This window comes from Thunnus albacares, chromosome 21, assembly GCF_914725855.1.
Source record: "Thunnus albacares chromosome 21, fThuAlb1.1, whole genome shotgun sequence".
NCBI classification, from domain to species: Eukaryota; Metazoa; Chordata; class Actinopteri; order Scombriformes; family Scombridae; genus Thunnus; species Thunnus albacares.
In genome coordinates this window covers 17,916,096-17,935,219 of record NC_058126.1, presented here as the reverse complement: position 1 = coordinate 17,935,219, position 19,124 = coordinate 17,916,096, and the positions used below count along the sequence as shown (strand labels likewise).

General features: G+C 39.2%; 2 protein-coding genes across 12 annotated transcripts; one reads left to right on the top strand and one right to left on the bottom strand.

Annotated features, from left to right (window-relative positions):
• The first annotated feature begins 2,821 nt into the window (after positions 1 to 2,821).
• tmem14ca (transmembrane protein 14Ca) lies at positions 2,822 to 4,544 on the top strand. 2 transcript variants are annotated; one of them, XM_044338946.1, is made up of 5 exons: positions 2,822 to 2,925; positions 3,410 to 3,494; positions 3,864 to 3,965; positions 4,089 to 4,176; positions 4,309 to 4,544. In XM_044338946.1, the coding sequence occupies exons 2-5, from the start codon at positions 3,419 to 3,421 to the stop codon at positions 4,364 to 4,366; spliced, it is 324 nt and encodes a 107-aa protein (XP_044194881.1). In that variant the 5' UTR covers positions 2,822 to 2,925; positions 3,410 to 3,418; the 3' UTR covers positions 4,367 to 4,544. The 2 variants fall into 2 exon arrangements, with proteins under 2 accessions (XP_044194881.1, XP_044194880.1); XM_044338945.1 differs by lacking the exon at positions 2,822 to 2,925 and adding an exon at positions 3,209 to 3,310.
• Positions 4,417 to 19,051, bottom strand: mak (male germ cell-associated kinase). Of its 10 annotated transcripts, none has more exons than XM_044338930.1 (17): positions 18,909 to 19,051; positions 16,879 to 17,017; positions 16,353 to 16,773; positions 15,403 to 15,457; positions 14,486 to 14,607; positions 13,419 to 13,501; positions 13,102 to 13,234; positions 12,761 to 12,932; positions 11,716 to 11,883; positions 10,550 to 10,822; positions 10,190 to 10,398; positions 9,828 to 9,967; positions 9,079 to 9,225; positions 7,761 to 7,847; positions 6,412 to 6,531; positions 5,781 to 5,876; positions 4,417 to 5,458 (listed from the first exon to the last, which is right to left on the bottom strand). In XM_044338930.1, the coding sequence occupies exons 3-17, from the start codon at positions 16,454 to 16,456 to the stop codon at positions 5,298 to 5,300; spliced, it is 2,070 nt and encodes a 689-aa protein (XP_044194865.1). In that variant the 5' UTR covers positions 16,457 to 16,773; positions 16,879 to 17,017; positions 18,909 to 19,051; the 3' UTR covers positions 4,417 to 5,297. The 10 variants fall into 10 exon arrangements, with proteins under 10 accessions (XP_044194865.1, XP_044194866.1, XP_044194864.1 ...); XM_044338931.1 differs by having other exon boundaries at positions 16,879 to 16,989; XM_044338929.1 differs by lacking the exon at positions 16,879 to 17,017.
• Between the last annotated feature and the right edge of the window lie 73 nt (positions 19,052 to 19,124).

Genomic DNA, 19,124 nt, shown 5'->3' with positions numbered 1-19,124 from the left:
TCGAGCACACGTTATTAAACATACTTAACGCATGCACTGAGAATACTGGACAAACTTTTTACAGGAAAATATTAAATTTTGCATTTATCCCCCCAATAAATCCTTCATAGTTGTATTTTTTTTTTTTTTTTTTTTTTTGGAATTGCATAATTCCACATAGAATCTATAGATTTTTGTGGTGTTAATATTTAAAACAAGCCTTCATGTTTGACTTCAAAGGCGAACACATTTTAACTGCACACACAATACCTGCAGCTATATAGACCTTACCAGGCCTGGACAAAGGAGAGGGGGGTAAGAGGGGGGATCAGAAATATTGTTTGGGGCTCTGCGCACTAAGGGAGGAGTAAGTTTTAAAGCAGAGCTGTCTGAGAGTGGGTTACTCTCAGACAAGAGCGGGGTCCCTTTTGAATATCCAGCCTGTTTGTCTAGGGCTTGGTTTCAACCACTTCCACCATAGCACCGGGCCTCCGGCAACTTCCAGCTTCCTAAAACTGCGAGCTGTGTTTAATAGGCGTCGGCAACGGCTGCACCTCAGGCACTTTGTACAGCCATTCATATTTAGACACATTACACAAAATCGGTATCATTATTATTAGTATTATCATTATTATTATAATTATTATTTACAGTTACATTAGTTTTAGTGGTAATTTAGTGGCGTGACTTTTGTGTGTATGGTTTGTCCGTGTCTGTGTTTTCAAAAATTAAAAATCACTGAGACACAAGCTGATCTTCATGCGTAATTTACGCGTCCTCCTCATTGCCAAAACTGTTGTGAAACATTTTCTCCCCATTGTCTCTCCTCCTTTCCTCTTTGTTTTCAAATACTGGTCGGTGTTGGGAGTCATTCCTAAACCTCAAGTTGTGGAGAAGTTGGAAAATCATCTCAGAAAAGATGCCCAGTTTGATTTGCAGCGAGGATATCTGGCTACAGACTCGCTCCAGCTGGACGTGCCTGACTGCTGAAGACAGTGAATATCCCGTCACCAGCACTCGGGATACAAAAGCCACATGTACCTTCGTGAAATTCATGAAATTGGTGTCTGTTGAGTGAGATGGTTTCAGGCCCATTGTGTAAAACGCTGCTTCCCGGAGTAGATAAATTGTATTCTAGCGCCACCTTGCTTCAGGAGAAGAGCGACGACACGCCGTCACTCGATTTAAGACAATATTGCAGGTAATTGAAACCAAATGAGAATGTGTGCGGAGTGAGCATTCCAGTAGGCCTAAGTGTGACTGCCAAACCGATGCCAGTCCAAAAAGCAGATGGTCAAAAGGGACATGTGCCAAATAAGTGAAATATAAAATATCCTACTTTTAAAATTCGGGTCAGAATTTGTGCAAATGTGAAATTTCTTTATAACTTGACCAAAATTTAAATAGACGCCATTCATAGCGCTTGGTTAAGCCCTCGTGTTGACCTGGAACCACCTGTTCTTCTTCATGAACTTTAATCACACTTCTTTCACTAAACCACATTTTCATGAAAATCGCCCAACAAATGCTGAAAACACACATTCCGATCCGATACAGTGAGAGCTGATATTCTGTGTGGCTTTTTTTCTGAAGGTTAATCAAAATATATTTGAAATAGCATTGAAAAAATCATTCATGTCCTGTTAAACCTTTGGGATGTTATGCCAGATCATAAAACACTACTTTAACTTATCCTTTGGTGCCATCTTGTGGTCGTAAAAATAAAACTAGTTCCCACACTGCTGTCTGAAGACAATCAACGGTCCTTCAAGTGGCGCAAATAGTTGAATTTCACTGTTAGATGGATGTCTTGACACTGGAGTTAATATGTGAGCTGATGAGGATGACTTTTCGGTCACCCGGCTCAGACTCCCTGATGTTTGCTCCTCTCCTAACACATTTTAAGAAAGTATGACAAACTTTTTTCTTTTTTTTTTAAGTCCTCATAAATGAGGTTTCTCTGAGGGTTCTTTCCAAATATTGGTGTGTCATCTAATGCATCAGTGTGGGAACAGATGGGGAAGCTTTGTTCAAGGGCACTTAATTAGGAGGTGTCAATGTAAAATTATAGGTTACAAAAATGAGAGTAATTATTACCATTTAATGTTTTAAATTGCTCATGTTATTAACATAAAGACATACAAAATGTATTATGTATATTATGTTTTAGAAATATAGCCTAAATAATGGTATGTATCTATTTAAAATTATTATTATTGATAGCAGTAGTAGTTAATGTGACGTTCAGGTACAGTGGGAAGTTTAAAAAGTGCTAGGAAGTAGCTAATTATGACCTCTGCCTCATACTAGTTGCCTAGTCCAGTGCCCAAAAACCAAGGACAATGCATGGACAATACAAGGAGATTTCTTTTGCTTGTGCAGCAATAAGCATCATGTCAGCGATGTAGACCAAGCATAGGCTACTCAGCAGCATAGAATTGCAAGTGAAAATTCAGACCCACATTTTAAATGTGCATTTACAATGACACATACACACTTAAATGTTTTCCCTGGTGGTGGTTTTATAAACATTCACAGTCTATTTCAGTCTACCTTTTCAGCTGCCTTCGTTTATTTGTTATGTACACATAGGTTTTGTAATTTTGAGCTTATACGTTTAAAAATAAAGCACACGTTTTGGTGAACCTACTGTATGGTGATGCAAAGTTTTGAATACATCCAGAAATCAGCCTTGAAAATATGAATAACTTCTATTAGAAACCAGATTGGATTAAAGCTGCCATCGTTTATCTGACTTCAACTAGCAATTAATTTTATCCATCTTAAAATCCCCCCTGTTTTGAAACGTAACACCACTAAGAACTACATTTCCCATCGGGCACCTTGCGGAGTGTTTTGTGTACCAATTATTTGTGTTCGGTGGAGAACACGCTGCTGCTGGTCAGTGACAGAGGACAAACCGAAGCAGCAAGGTTGTATAAATTGGTGAGTTGCCCGTTTTTATATGAGACATTCGTAAAAGGGCTAATGCCAGCTTCAATTTCCACATATTCCAGTAGATTTAATATTAACCCTTTCGTGTAAGCCCCGCATGTGTTGTAACAACAGTTATGCTAGTTTATGCTCCTGGTGTTCATGCTGAGGCTCTGTGAAGCAGTTGGTCTTATCTGTAGAGCCAGACACACAGATGGCCCTCTGTGGAGCCAGAAATGTGACATTTTATGGTCATAAACAGATGAGCGCTGCGGTGTGACTGCGACGCAATTTCTCTGATGCTACAATGTTTCCATATCTCGTGTTGGTTCCGCTAGTTTGCTGCAACAGCTCTGTGTTGCAGCATTCAAATAGCTCTTCTGGTATTTTTGCAAATGTAAGTTATGTTAGTTACACAACAGAGAGGTGTTTGGATTGAATAGACACTGTGCACGTTTTGTTTGTTACCTCACTGAACACGCTGTGGCCCTGACAGGTATCCAACATGTCTGTGGATTGGGTAGGATATGGGTACGCAGCCCTTGTCGCATCCGGGGGAGTCATGGGTTACGTGAAAGCAGGTATGTGTTGTATTAAACAGAAAATTTTGGTGGAAGGTTCAAGTTTAACCTGCTCTACAGGCTCAAATCCTTAAAACGCAGAAATGCATGGAGATTATAACAATAATGATATTTCTGCTTGATTGTTTGACTCACTTTTATCACTGAATCTCTGGTGGTTGCATTCATTCCCTTTACAAATCCTCAAAATGTAGAAGTAGTCTTGTAACTTTTTGTCTTATTAATGGATTCATGGTCATACTATTATTTTCATGCACTCACAATTGAGAACTTGTTAGTCCCATAACACATCAGTCCACCTCATACATGATCTTTTCGCCTGTGGGTGTCAGATGCAGGTGTTGACCTGCTGTGTGTGGTTTCTTTCAGGCAGTGTCCCCTCCCTGGCTGCTGGTCTTCTCTTCGGGAGCATGGCGGGTTTTGGCGCCTACCAGATCTCCAATGACCCCAATAATGTTTGGGTGTCCCTCGGTTAGTAAACTAAAATGTTTTTGGTTTGTACTGAAGAGTTACTGAATTAGAAAAGCAATTTGTATCTGTGGTCATAATGCAGCCATCTTTTACTAATATTTTATTCTACTTGATGTTTTCCAGGTACATCAAGCGCCTTGGCTGCCGTCATGGGAAAAAGATTCTACGGATCAAGGAAGTTCATGCCAGCTGGCTTGATGGCTGGAGCAAGGTATCCATCTCATTCATATGACTCAGTAGATTTTCTTTCTCTCATTAAGAGTCTAAAAAACATTATTTCCAGCTGGGTAAAGATCCATTTTATACTCTGTGAATAAAGTCTAATGTTTTCCTCTTGTTCCAGTCTTCTGATGGTGGGGAAGCTTGGTTTGGCATTGCTCCAGAAACCCCAGGAGTCATGATGAAGTGAAGATATCAACAAATGAAAAATTGTAGTTTCCCTATTCTCTCATGTAGATTTCATCTTCTGTTTCAGGAGTGTCCTGTCAAGCATTTGTCCTGTTGAACATCATTTTGTAAAAAAAAAAAAGAAGTGTATATTTGAGGATGAAATATAGTACCATGTTTATATAATACAAATGGTTGTCTTGTCTTTTTGTGTAAACTTTTATATCTTTATTTGTATGAAAATGTTTACAAAACACTCAGTTTATTCATTGCATAATACAAAGAGGTATGCACTTATACACAATATGCAGCATAAATTGAAGTCATCCTTCTGATTGCCATTACAGTGAAGATTTGTTTTTATGTAGTATGGTGAGTAAAAGCAGAGTGATTACAGTACTGCAGGAAATGTTAATGATTCCTCATCGGAATTAAAACAATACTTGACAATATAAACTAGAGTAAAAAATGAAAAGGCTATCCTACATGTAAATCCTAGTCAGAATATCCCAGCACTAACAGAATTGGCTCCCACTGGATCCTTCAGGAATACAGTGGAATTGTCTTGCAAGTACAGCATCATGGCAACCATCATCTTCAAAAGATAGAGAAAAGTTGATCCTACATGTACTAGGCTCACTGGAAATAAAATAATGCCAGTGTGACATGGCCTTAATGAAAAGAATATGGAATGTTTCGTTCATGTCTTTTGTCACATATTTTATATCCTCTACCGGCTACCTCTATATTTGACTTTTGAAGATGAATGGATCTTCATTTTTCAATGTAATTTGTCTCATGAAACATTTTGAAGTTTGTAGTTTCATTAAATTTGAGTTTGAATGTGGTTGAAACTCAAGATTTATGTTTTTTTAGCCAAAGATTTGTACCACTAGGCACGACACCCTAACAGGCAGCAGAGGCTGTAGCACCTTCTTTGCTGAACTACCGATTCCCACCATACTTGGATGTCCAGTCCACCCTGCCGTGGACAGGCTGAACAGCGGGAGCTCTGGTCAGGAGATTCCCAGAGTTTTTCCCCAGAGCTGAGAAGCTGCTCCCCTTCATCGGAGTCCTGTCTGTCCTCCTCTTCCAGCCCTCGTAATCTGGAAGAAAGTGCCAGTCAGTCAGTTTGTCTATCTCCAGTATTTACATTAGCTATATAGCAAGGTCTTTATTAACAGCCTTCTCACATGCAAGACACTTTCATACCAACGAAAAATGAATAGGAACATTTTTTAAAAAGCATCAAAAGTAAAGAAACATCAGGTATTGTACGACTAATGGCAAAATACTACAGTGGTACATTTTTTCAGCGAAAAAACAATAAAGAGGGACAGTTTTTTCCTCTAAAAATACTAATACAATGATTCAAGCAATACAATGACCAAAGAAATCCTAACAGCAGCTATTACAAAATGACAATACCTTCATTAGTTTCACTCAAAGATGAGTTGGTTATGGGCTTGGGCTTTGCAGATTTTGGTTTGTCTTTTTTATTATCAGGAGAAGAAGAAGGATTGACTGAAAGAGTGAAGGAAGAGGAGAAACATAGTCACAGTGAGTGACAGTTTGGGTGGAAATATTAAGAAACTAGCAAGCCAGAAACTAGGAAGTGAAGAGAGAAGGACTGAAATACAAGAATATCAGTTGGGAATCATGAGACAATTGAGCTTGTATTAATTTAAGATTAAGAGTTAGGGATGTTTGTAAGGTGCAATGCAACATTTTTAGCCACAGAACAGTAATTCTTGACATTTGTACATTGATTATAAACCGCACACTAACTGTGAACTTACATGACCAAAAAAGCAGAATTTAATTCATAATACTGTATTGCTGTGATTGGTTTTGGTATCTTTGTAATCTAAAAGGTAATAAAAAAGCCACACATTATATATACTGTATGTTCATTACATATATATATTTAGATTTGATGGTTTCATCTGAAAGTAGCTCTTAATATTTGAAGTTATCTGGCTAAAAGCAACACCTGACCACTGAATATACCATCCAAGTGTTAGTTTGTTGGCTTTATATAAATGAAATAAGTCCTCACTTGTGTGCTGGCCAGCCAAAGGGGCAAGCTGGATTCTTTGTCCCACTGAGCCCACCTCTTTCTTTTGGACTGAAGGGATGTAACCGCCAGAGAGGTTGTACTTTGCGCTCACAAAGTTCCCTGAAAAGAAGGGCAAAAAACACATTAGCTAATTATCACTGTGTTTTATTTTACTATAGTGTCACATTATGAATTGGGATGACTTAATCATGATTAAGCCTATGGCCCACTGATGAAAGCCCTTGCATTTGCAGTATTACAAATTGGGTGTCGGTGGCGACATTCCCTGGAAAAACAAGAAGGTCTATCTGCAGACTCACAGTACTCTACACAAAATACCCACTTGGTTAGATTTAACATGAGGAGTGAGATGCTTATGGTTAGGGCAAGAATACCAGGGAGAGTGTCGTGTAGCATGTCGTTAGGGTAAGAACATAAGGGGGGTTGTGTCGTGTTGTGAAGTGGGTGTGTCGTCTAAGTCTGCAAGACTGCAATTAGACCCTTCTCGGGAAAAATGACAAGCGGCGACAGCTAATGACGCATTTTCCATCACCCAACAATGGTTGGTGTGCAAGACCTAGAGAGGGTAGGCGGAGCTAACGCAACAGAGTCACTCTTCAACTGCCAACTAATGGACGTCAAACAGGCGACACTGTTCGAATCTCTGGGAAGTGAGGTCCAAAAACACACCTGCAATTACCACTTATTGCCAAAGGTGCCGCCAAAGAGAATGAAGCATCTTCGAGATTGTTACTTTAATTAATTTTCAACTTCTAATAAATGTTCTCACACATGGCTTTCTGATACATATTATTTGTGTGAACGCATGTGAAGTAGCTACTGCATATGTAACAGCTGCTGAGGATCCAAACAGACGACTACTACCAAGTGATTGAAGTCATTCAAGTGCTGCCATCAATCTGCTTCACCCAGCAGTCACAGATTCTTATCAGTGTAATTAGGCAAATGCCTTATTGTTCTCTTATAAAGATGTTGTGGTTGTAGTGCAATTTACCATCTATTTAGCAACTGGAGCTCTTAGTTCTCAATTATAACTGTGTATTTGTACCCTTGTCTCCTGCAGAGCTTTTACCAGCTAGTTTCTTTCACATGTTAAGTCACTGGCTGAATACTTGAAGCTTGTTGGATCAGTTGACATGCTAGTTGTTAGTTTATCTGATTTTACCCTCAAGCTATTCTACTTACTACAGCAATGTTTGTACACAGAAGAGTTTTTGCATTTGAAATAACTCACAATAGAGAAGTTACAGATATTTAAGATTACACCATCACTTCAAACTGTGAAATACAGCAGAGACAGTTCACATGTTGCCATCTCAATTAAGTACCTTTGGAGAGATCAATTTTCTCCAGTATTCTTTCTTTAACAACAGTTTTCTCTGGTGGGCTATCCACAGATTTAGAGGCATTCTCTTCTAGTCTCACAGCAAAAAGTAGAGTTGGAGAAGATATGCATGCAATCAGAGAGAAAGGAAAAAATGGATGAGAAAACTGAGAGAAGAGAACAGATATACAGAGCACCAATGTCAAAGGGACAAAATGACATTTGTGTGTGCATGTTAGCACTGATGAAGCTGCTCAATTCATCTCAGTTTACAGAAAGAGAGGAAATAAAAAGGAGGATCTTGATTTTAATGAAAAAATATATGCATGAGTAATAGGTGAGTAGAATCAAAACAGACATTTGTGTGTGTGTGTGTGTGTGTGTGTGTGTGTGTGTGAGTGCTAGGGGTGGGACAAATGAGCAGGGGGTGCAGCTGAGGGCCATTTAAGGAACACTTGATCTTACACTGACGGTCTTAATCTCATGAATAAGCAATGGAGAGGGAGAGACAAGGTGAGCAGAAGAAGAGAGGGAAGGAGGGTGCACAGCAGGGACCCATATTGTGTGTCTATCTACATGACAAATGAATTATAGAGATCTCCCATCTCTAAAGTCGCAGACACTTGGGCTCACTCGTAACACTGCTTTGTCCATGGCACCATAACTACTGATCAGGAGACATTAGCTGCATCATTAGCATTTAGGGCCTTTTTTGTCACAAAGAGGACGGTGTCAAGTTATGTAACAGTAGGTGACACTGACAGAAGCCAGGTTTCCACTGCATGGTAAAATGAGGCAGCTTAGTCATTATTTATATCACTGATTTGATACTTTTCTCTCATTTTGTTGCTAAATATAAGGTGTTAGCTGAGTCACAGGTTCACAGAAATACACAGATAAATGGGTTTAAGTTTGACAAAGGGTTTTTTTGTCTTTGGATATTGCAAGTCTGCATGTTCTATACCACAGAGTTTCATAGTGTAGGTCTACATCTGTTTTTTCAAACATTTTCTATCAGGTGAGGGGTAAAATAAACTTTGAAAGAGTCTTTGAAGAATCAGGGCATAAAAACTGGTGAATATAACAAGATACTTGCATTAAAAGACAATGATTTTTCTTGGAAAACGCTGGCAAGCACAGTCATTTATTCTTCTTTGTGGGAGCTCTACAAGTCCCGTCATGCAATTTGTTCTCAGTGTTCACAAAAAACACACACATTTTGTTGGAAATAATGTTAGTGAAATCTGGACACCAGAGCGTCCTCCTTGCACACTTCACCGAACCTCTTAACAACCTCTTCATTAGACATCAGCAGTCCTTACCTGCGTTGGCTCTGGTGACAGATAATCCCGCTCCAATAGGAGCAAGTGGTTTATTTACAGTGTTTGAGGAGTTCTCCCACAAGTCCCGCAGCGTCATACCACTCAACTCCTTATCACCAGAGGAAGTCTGATTCTTGCCGATCAAACCTTAAAGAAACAGAAATTATGTTATGAACTCTAGAAAGTATGAATTCTACAACTGTTTTGTTGCTTTTTCATGAAACTGACCAGGTAAATGATTCAAGGTGATTGCACTGATGCCTTGTTATTTTGACTTGGTATTAGGATGATGCTTCTTATATGTTAGATTGATTTGTTATTGTGCTGCTTGCATTACAAAGCACACAATTAGAAGGTATCTGACAGAAGGAAAAACTGGGGGTGCCATAAAGAAAAAGGTTTTAGTGTCCTCTAATGCCTGTGATCCAATTCTATGCATTTTACTACTTAACAGTTCGATTTTTTATGATTATGATCTGTACTTTCCATGAGTTACACCATAAGTTTGGTTGATATTTGTTTCCATAACTAATTTATAATTTATTGATATTTGCAATTAGCTGACTTTGCTACATGGCTGTTTTTTAAGACAATAAGATCTACTAGCAGTCTAGCTTGACTACAAACCACAAGACTACAATAAAACAAAGTTTAGAAATACATTTCAGTGGTAGTTAAAGAGGGGAAATGATCCAAAATCAAAAATGACATGCAAATTACATTGCTGGCTATTAGACATGCAGTCTTACCAGGCAGGTATCGTGATTGGCTGAGATAATGCTGCCGTGCAGCAGATCCTGGGAGACTGGAGTCCATTTGGCCAATCTTAACATTGTTGGGTAGCTTGGTAACTGTGCTGAAGGAATACAGAGGTTTCTGCTCCTTGGGCCTGAAAAACAGAAACCAGATACAGAAGGGTACAGTATGTGCCTACATACGAACTAAGTTTTTAGAAAAGTGCAGAATATATGACCATAAGCAGATAATGTTCTACTAACACTGAAGGACATGTGAGATACATAACTTTAACACTGCACACATCACTATATTGAGTGTAGATCATTCCATTTTCGTCAAATTGACACTCCAGTTAAGACACTATAGCACTTACTGTGGGCGGTGCTCCTTTGGGCTCTTCGCCTCCTCTTCATTCCCCAGGCTGGGTTTCTTGGAATTGGAGACAGCGGTTTCCGATGGGTCAGAATCCTCCCAGCTGTCTGAGGTCTTGGCCACTGTCTGGCCCCAGCGACGTCTGCCACTCTTCAGCACGCCCATCCCGCCACCAGCAACATTGTTCTCACTACCCAGCGACGCTGCCTTCTGCACATTTGGATTGATAAAATCTGTCTTAATAATTTAACTCCCACTCCTTCTCTGCCTCTATGCATTTTCATGATCTTGGTATCCACCATAATTTAAACAAAATTTAAAAAACAATAAATACATGTCTGATTTGCACAGAAACACTCACTACATAGCTGGAGCCTGCTGGTTTACTCTCAGCTTGGGGCAGGGAGATCTGCTGAAGAGGTTGATGCTGCTGGTGGTGGTGGTGGTGGTGGGGGTGGGGGTTTCTGGAGGATGATGTGGAGGCTTTGGACTCAGAGGAAGACTGCTGGGGATCATTCTTGGACTCCGAGATCTGCTTCTGAGCCATCTGTCTGGCCTGGACCTTCTTGACATCCTGACTCTGAGGACGAGGCCCTAAGATCTGGCCAACCTGGAAGTACGGGTAACGCAGGGACTAGCCAGGGAGAGAAAGGAATACAGATGGCTGTTCTGTTATTCTGAATATTCTGCAAACATTGTTTTCTAGCACAATAAAGATGTCTCCAACTGTATGTACAAGATGTGCTTTAATGCATAAGACATCCTGATAAACTTACACAGCTTACAAGTATAATAACTTGACAAAAAAAGCAGGAGCATGTTGATGATGATGATGGATATGCAGTGCAGACTTTATTCCATACAAATAATGACTTGTTTGCTGTCTAGGTTTAGCATGAATCATGAGGGTTTTCTAATAATAGGCTAAAATTGGATGTGATGTATCCTTATAGAACCAAAACACTTGGGAGCTTTGTAAGCAGAGAATGGAAAAGCATTGTCACTCCCTCTGGAAAGGTGTTTCCTACTCAAGGCTGATGGAGTAATTCAACTATCTCACTAGGGTGTAAATTATGTCCATCTATGTAATGACTATGTGTTAGAGATAATACACATACGTGACATCAGCAGAGGTGGAACATTGTCTACTGGCAGAGGGGATGATGTATAGCTTCAGCACTATTTAAATTGATTGGGATTAGGATGCTAATGCAATCACAGTATTGGAGCTACAGATAATCTGCATGTGGTGAGTGCTGCACTGTAATCACAATTCATTCTCTGAGGATAGGTGGGTGTTTTTTCTGATCTAAAAGTTTGCTTCAAGTCCAGGTCATACTTAGTTTTAGAAAATGACAATCCAAACACAATGCACACCGTGAATAATTATCACTGTGGCTATTATGTGTTAAAATATTTATAATATTTAATACTTTTATTCCCAATAAATGGCACTGATGTTGGACAGACATGGAATCTAAAGCTTTGAAGTTTTACACCCAGACTTTGAAACATTAGTCTGCCTACCTGTACAGCAGTGGGTCTTTTTTTGGGGTCCCATTGCAGCAGGTCCTTCATCAAGGTAATAGCCTCGTTGCTGGCATTTGGGATCAGGGTCTTTAGGTGGGTCGGCACACATTGGGGGAAGCGAAAGTTCATAGCTGAAGCCAGGTGGTAGCCCTCCGGCCAATCCAACTAATGGAGGAGACAGTCAGATGGTCACACATTATTAAATTTATTAAACAGGTGTTTAGAGGTTGAAGTAGGAGATTTTCTTTTGCTAGTATTTATATATTAATAGCTCACCTTTGAAAATATTTTTTACTTTTTAGAATCTATGGCAATGTGCTTAAGTACAGTTTAAAAGGCACGTGTATTATTTGCATGGTTACATGCAGTAAATATATGGGACCTTATAAGCGAGCATTGTCTCAGTACAAGCAATAATTGATTCTGCACTGTTTACAGCCACTGAGTTATAAGAAAATTGAACTTGTAGGGTCATCTTGTAAGTCTGCATTAGATACCTTTGTGTCAGATCACATATAATGATGCAAATGAAACCCAGCACCCCCTGAACACATCTGGTCAGCACCAACAAGTGATTTAATGAAAGAACCTCCAGTGCAATTATACAATACATCATAAAAAATGTATAACCCTACACTAGACTCATCTTGTGTGCTAATGAACCTTTTCAACCAATGTACCCATGAACCAATGTGAAGTACACATGAGTGGCACTGAATGCCTGCCCTTGTTGTAGAGGTTACAGACTCAGTTCCTGACCAGGTCATAACAAAATAGAGCTCTGAAGGCTTTCTGCTTAGCAATCAGAGTTAATAGTGATGGATTTGGGGAAAGCCTTTGAAATGAAGTGGCGTCCTGATTGGCATGGAGCACTCTTAAGCTGCTTTACACTGGAGAGAGAGGAACCCTCATCCTAGCCTACTCAATATTTATTTCTATTTGATAAACTTCTTTTATTACAGCACCTGATCAGAAAATGTATTTTTAAAACCCTGAATTAAGGTCAACCATTTTCACCGCTCACAATTGAGTTTCGTCTAACCTTCTTGACAGTGCCTAGGACTTGGCAGATCTTAAAAATCTCGTCCACTTCACTGTTCCCAGGGAAAAGAGGTCTGAGAGTGTAGAGTTCAGCCATGATGCAGCCCACAGCCCACAGGTCAATAGGAGAGCTGTAGGTAGACGACCTGAGCAGAACCTCTGGCGCTCGATACCTACACAAAGAATATAATCAAATCAACAAGCGATTTACACAGACTGCATGGTGAATTTTACAAGGAGGAAGTTCTCTTTTGCTTGAATTCACACATGCTTTATCACACTGTTCTTGATGCATATGCCTGCTTTTTCTTTTTTAAATGATGATGAGAAAAGTGCTCTCACCATCTGGTTGATACATAGTCAGTGTAGGGAGGTTTAGAGCGGATCTCTCTGGCCAATCCAAAATCTGCTATTTTGACCAGTTCTGGACCCATACACAACAGATTCTCTGGCTTCATGTCTCGGTGGAAGAATCCTGCAGAAGGTTTAACATCAATATATTAGGCACCTTTTAACACATACTTTGCTTTACATATATTGTACTGAGTTTGTGGTGTTCTAAGGGTCACTCTAAATTACAAGACTTTTTACAATATCAAACACACCAAAACCACACTACTTTTCGGACAGGCAAAAAGTGACAGAGTAAAGCTTCTTACCATGCTTATGTACAAAAGCCAACCCAGATATCACTTGAAACATGATGTTCCTAATTTCATTTTCTGAGAACATCTTATTCTCTCTAACAGCAGACCAAAGAGACAGAGAAAGGGAGGAAAGAAGGGTAAAAGAGAAATTAAAGAAAAGCAGTTAAAAGAAAAAGAAAGCCAGAAAAGTACATGCATTTTGGCTGTGTGGAAGCATGGCAATGTATGTCAAATGCAGGCTGGTTCTGACTGTATGTGTATGTTTGCATTTACATGACTTTGTATAAATTTTTTCTCCTCTGATTAAACATGACCATGTGGGATTAAAATGACTCTGAAGTCTGTTATTTCCGCTCTCAGGATAAGTTTGCTTCATACATATGATGCATCCATACATCCACTTATTATAGAACTGCAGACTAGAGAGTTCGATAAGACTGTTAAACAAGGCGGTTATTGAGGGTTCACATACTACACGATTTTCATTAATTAATCACCAATTTGACCATTGAAGACTTAAAATAGTCCATATTTCATAGCTTTATAGCTCTCTCATTACTTTGATGCAGTGAATCTTGCAGTATGAAACCACTCTCATGCAATTGCAAGACGTATGGGGAACACGGTGCACCTACCATGTTTGTGAATAAATGACAGGCCTTGTAAAATCTGAAAGCTTATGTTTCTTATCACTGATTCAGGGAATAATTTTCTTCTGTAAACATAAAATTAAGAGCATTCTCATAAGCCTGCTAATGTCAGAATCATCTTAAACAGCACTTTGGTTGCTTCTGTACACACAAAGTAATAGGTATATACATATATATCTTTTTCCTCCTGCTTTTTAAAATATTCCACTGCAAAATCCTGCAAAATTCCATCACAAAACCTTACTAGTGTTATTATGGATCTAACAGATTTGTTTCCTGAGGTCAGGAGGAGGAGTGATGCTGTAGAGTCGCTCCTGACCAGATACTGACATTTGGTAACTTTGTGTCATGATTTCCAGCTAGAAACCACTATGTTTATACACCTTGTCCAAACATTTGCATTGTAAAATGTGGTAGTTATTTTTTTACCTGTCCTTCATAAGCTGGTAGAGGTTCTCCTTCATATACTCAAAGACAAAGTACAGGTGATCGTTCTCTCTGATTACCTCCTTCAGCTTCACGACATTCGCATGGTTCAGTTTCTTCAAAGACTGGTGTGACACATCATGAGAAGACAAGAAGAGTATTGCTAATGTAAAATACATCAATACATTAACAGACATGTTACTTAACTCCCCAACATAATAACAATACATTTTTGTAATTACTATGACTTACAGTTACAGTATGAGGTATCTCTAACTTAGTTGCAGGCATTCATAACTGTATACTATTTGTTGGGTTGTATAAAATCACATTAAAATATTATCATGATTCAGTAATAAGGCTTGCATTATTGCCCGGGGCAACTAAAATGGCACGTCCGGCTGGTAAATCTAGCAAACTCTAGCAATAAATAAATTTTGGCACGCACCTTTGGCCAATCAAGAATTGAGTAGGCTATTAGTATGATGCGTGAAACAAACATCAGGATTATGTGAGCACTGTCAAATAGAGGAATCAGTAGAGCATGTAATTTTTCACTGCCATAAATACTCTTGAGATCGAAAAACATTAAAGAGGGAGATCTGGAAGCTTGGATTGGAGGAAATGAGTCTAAAAAATGTATTTGCCATCGGGTTAGAGATTTTATTCCATCTTTTTAAAGAAACTAGGCTAATCAAAAGAATTTAGTGTTCGGTGAAATACTGGGGATGGGTAATACCATTTTGGAAATGCAAGAATGTTTGTTGCTTCGTATCTATGACACTGTGTCCTTGTTCTGTTTCATTTACTTACTAAAGATTAGACATGACAAGTAACTTCAAAAAGCTGCTGAATTTAAGTATCATATACAACATGAATTATCCTTCTTCTTAATCTTGACCACTCTTGAACATCCTTACCTTCACTTCTCTTAGGTTCATACATTCTTCCCATGAATAAAACTTCCTCTTCATTCTATGGAAGGAAGTCAAAGGCAGCTGTTAATTTACAGTATACATGCATCAACTCAGGAGTAGAGCATATTACATTTGCAGGTCATATAAATTGCACCCAACATACAATAGTGTCACAATCTTTACAAATTTCCTTAGTGAGTCTCCATTAATAATTCAGTTCTTATGAGGTGTCTCAAATTTCAGATCATGTCATTTCATGAGCAAAACCTGCAAAAGCTGTAGAATGTAAGATGACCTAAACTGATATTCTTAACACTGCAGGCTTTAATATTAATTTTCTCTACTTGAATTAAGTCTCCAAACACATCCTGACACAATTGTTTTAATTGTACATCAAAATCCCTCAGCCACACACCACCTGGTACACTTGACACCTTTAACATCTTTGAGCAACTCCCTCCATCTGGAATTATGTAAGTGTCATTGAATGTGTAGATATCCCTTACTCCTCTCTGGGCACCTGCCAGTTTCGGTCATCCCCTACACAATGTCAGCAACCTGACACACACCCCTCTACTTTCACTCTCTTTCACCGTCACCACATGTATTGTCTTGCATGGTAACCAAATAATCAACCAGTGGACGCATCTCCCGGTATCTCATGTATTATTGAACCCTGCTGCCATGCTGCAGAAACAAAGGCATGGAAGCTGGTTTGTTTGCCCTGGTGATGGCAGGAAACTGGAATTAGACCTAAATGTCACTTTGAAATTTCTTTTTTTGTAACATTATGAAAATTATCCAAACTATAGTTGTTCAAAGGGGTTCAGATTAGGGTTAGGGTTAGGCATACTCACACCTTGAAAATTACAAATAAGAACAGGAAGTGGTCAAAATCTCTGTAATGGACTATATCAAGTGATCAAACTGCTGATATGATGGACAGTTCTCACCTCTTAATAGCCACCAGCTCTCCAGACTCGTTGCTTCTCCCCATCAGCACGCTGCCGTAGGTTCCATCACCCAGCTGCTTCAGGGTGGTGTAGCGATTCATCATCTCTCAAGATGGTTTCATCAGCTTGTTAACTTTCCTTGTGCGTGACACGAGTTGTGGAAATGCAGTGTTGATTCATTGATCAAATCTCTATCCTGTTTCCCGTTCCTCTTCTGCTGAAGAAATGTTGTCTTTGTTTCACCGTCCTCTTCTCCAGAAGAGTTTGATTGTTCTTTCCCAGGAGGAAGGATTTTCAGTTGCCCAATATGTCACAAAGGTCCCCGATTCTTGAAGCTCAAAACTCATCTTGCAGTAACTTATCCATCGGTAGAAAAGCTTGCTGTAGGTCAGTCAACAGTCAACACTGTGCCTTTGCAAGCCTTCAGTGACAGTAAAGAAATGAACATTGTCAGCAGCATACATACATGTCAACTACAAATACGAAAAATCACAAAAATGAAACCTGTAAGTTGTCTTAACCAAACCTGAAAAAACCTAAGAGATCTGAGGACAAAGACCAGCCAGGACCATTTCTTGTTTTTCCCTCAGTGAGGAGGATTAGGTGTGTGTCACACTAGTAGAAGGCTCCAACATGCCTACCCAAGGGAGATGACACAGCCAGCCCTAGGCAGATTAGGCCAACAGGGATGTAAATAGGATGTTACATCACCATCATGCTCACCGGTATCCACCACATTTCCCAAGCACATTGCCTGACGAGAGGATTTGATTGACGCCACAGGCTACAGTGATCACACTGTTATGTTGTATTTCAGACAAATAAACCTCCCTAAGGACTTTTTTAAATAACAATAGCAAAACTAAGCAGATCTTCTCACTGCAACAGTTGCTATAATGTATTCTGTTCTGTTTTAGGTTGCAAAGTCTGTCCCTGAATGTGTTTCTTGCTTTAATGCCTTCGAATTATATCTACATATGCATTCTCATATTGACTTCATGTATAATAGACTATAAGGTAAACCGAGCAGCCTCCTTGAGACCTTTTAAGCCTAGTTTATCCTCTTAAATGGGGGATTCATGTTGGGTTGTCCAGTGGACGTTGTTCAAATTGAAGACTCAAGGTAATTCTGATCTTTTTGTGGTGTCAGAAATGCCCTTCATGATACCTGAGCAACTCAACATAAATCTATGGACTACAACATTGATGACATGATGCTACGTGCATCCAGGACAGGCAGAGTTTCATAGGTTATATTGATGCAACAAGTGTTCCCTTATTAATTCCACTGGATAATAGTTGCTTTGGCCATTTTAATTATCCTCAAGGTATAAACTCATCCATAAAATGTGTCATTAAATTGCAGAAAGTGGGATTTCAACCAAAAAGTTGCTATTTCTTCAACTTACATTAAATTTACCTTGAGCAAGGCAGTTAAGTCTGGTTAAAGAGCAATCACCAATTGTGAATGTGTGTAATTGTAAGACTTGACTGAAAAGACAGCATGTACACTCTGTTATAAGAAGGGTACCAAAATGTCAGAAAAACTGGTATTTCCTCGATAAACAAAGAGTTATGGATATACGCCTTGTTTCCAAAAAATTATGAACTACATACATGTTTTAAGCAACATAGGCTTGATGATGAGTATTTTGGCATAAGGATATGACTTCCATCTGTGAGCCATTTGCATCTATCCTTGAATGCTAACCTGCTATATGTGGGTTAATAAAGGGAATGCAGTCATAGGTAAGCCAAGGACAGCTAAACAAAATAAGATTAGTGTTTCTTTCATTGAATGGGGCCAGAAACTCCCACTCACAGACGATCCCCAATTGGATCTGTGATTCCTGTTAGTTATTTAATGACTGAATCATTGCTTCAAATAACAATATGTAAAAGCACGGTGTTTGTATGCTTAAGGATTTATCATTCTTGCACATTGCATGTAGATGTTTACATGTATTATATTCCATTGTAAATTTAGAAATGCTCTTCCTACACAGGAACCTGCTTGATATCCATGTCTCCCTGAGACAATAAGCAATAAGACAAGTGGAGAGGCCAGCCAGAGGACTGCTGGCCTGCACTCAGTTTTCACATATGGCAATCTGTTGTGGGGGGATTTAAAAGGAATTAAGATGTATCCAGGCCACAAGACATTAGGAAGCTATTCAAGGACAATTATAGGCTACTGAAAACACATGTGGACAATAACTTGACAGTGGAAAAGAAACACTGAGTTACATTTTATCAAGACTTCTAAATGTGATTACACTGTCAGAATCTACTTTGTCTTCACAAATCCATCTACTCTCATTATTACTTCAACTTAGCACACAGCGGGCTCATTAAACAGAAGCTTCCTCGTAAAGCTTTACTCTAAAAATAAGTTTTGATGAACTCAAATAAAACATACAGTGTCGTCTATCTGAAAAGAAGAAGAAAAAACATTTGTTGTTGACATGTCAGCTTTGACAGCTCTCCTGATCTTTAAACAGGCCTATCCCTCACTTTCAACGTGTCCTCTTCTTCCTCTAATGCTCTTAAACTCACCATTTAGGGGTGTTGTTCCTTTGTTCGGCCGTTGTCTGGGTCCGCTGATTGCACCAAGTTTCTTCAGATAAAATTAACGTAGTGTCTAAACACAAGCTCTTACGATAAGATGCGCGCGCGTTTGTGTGTGACAGTTCCCCATGGAAACGTACACACAAACGACAAGTCCGTGCAGGGCGCAATGCTTTATGGGACTTGTTGTCCTTGGGGCTGATG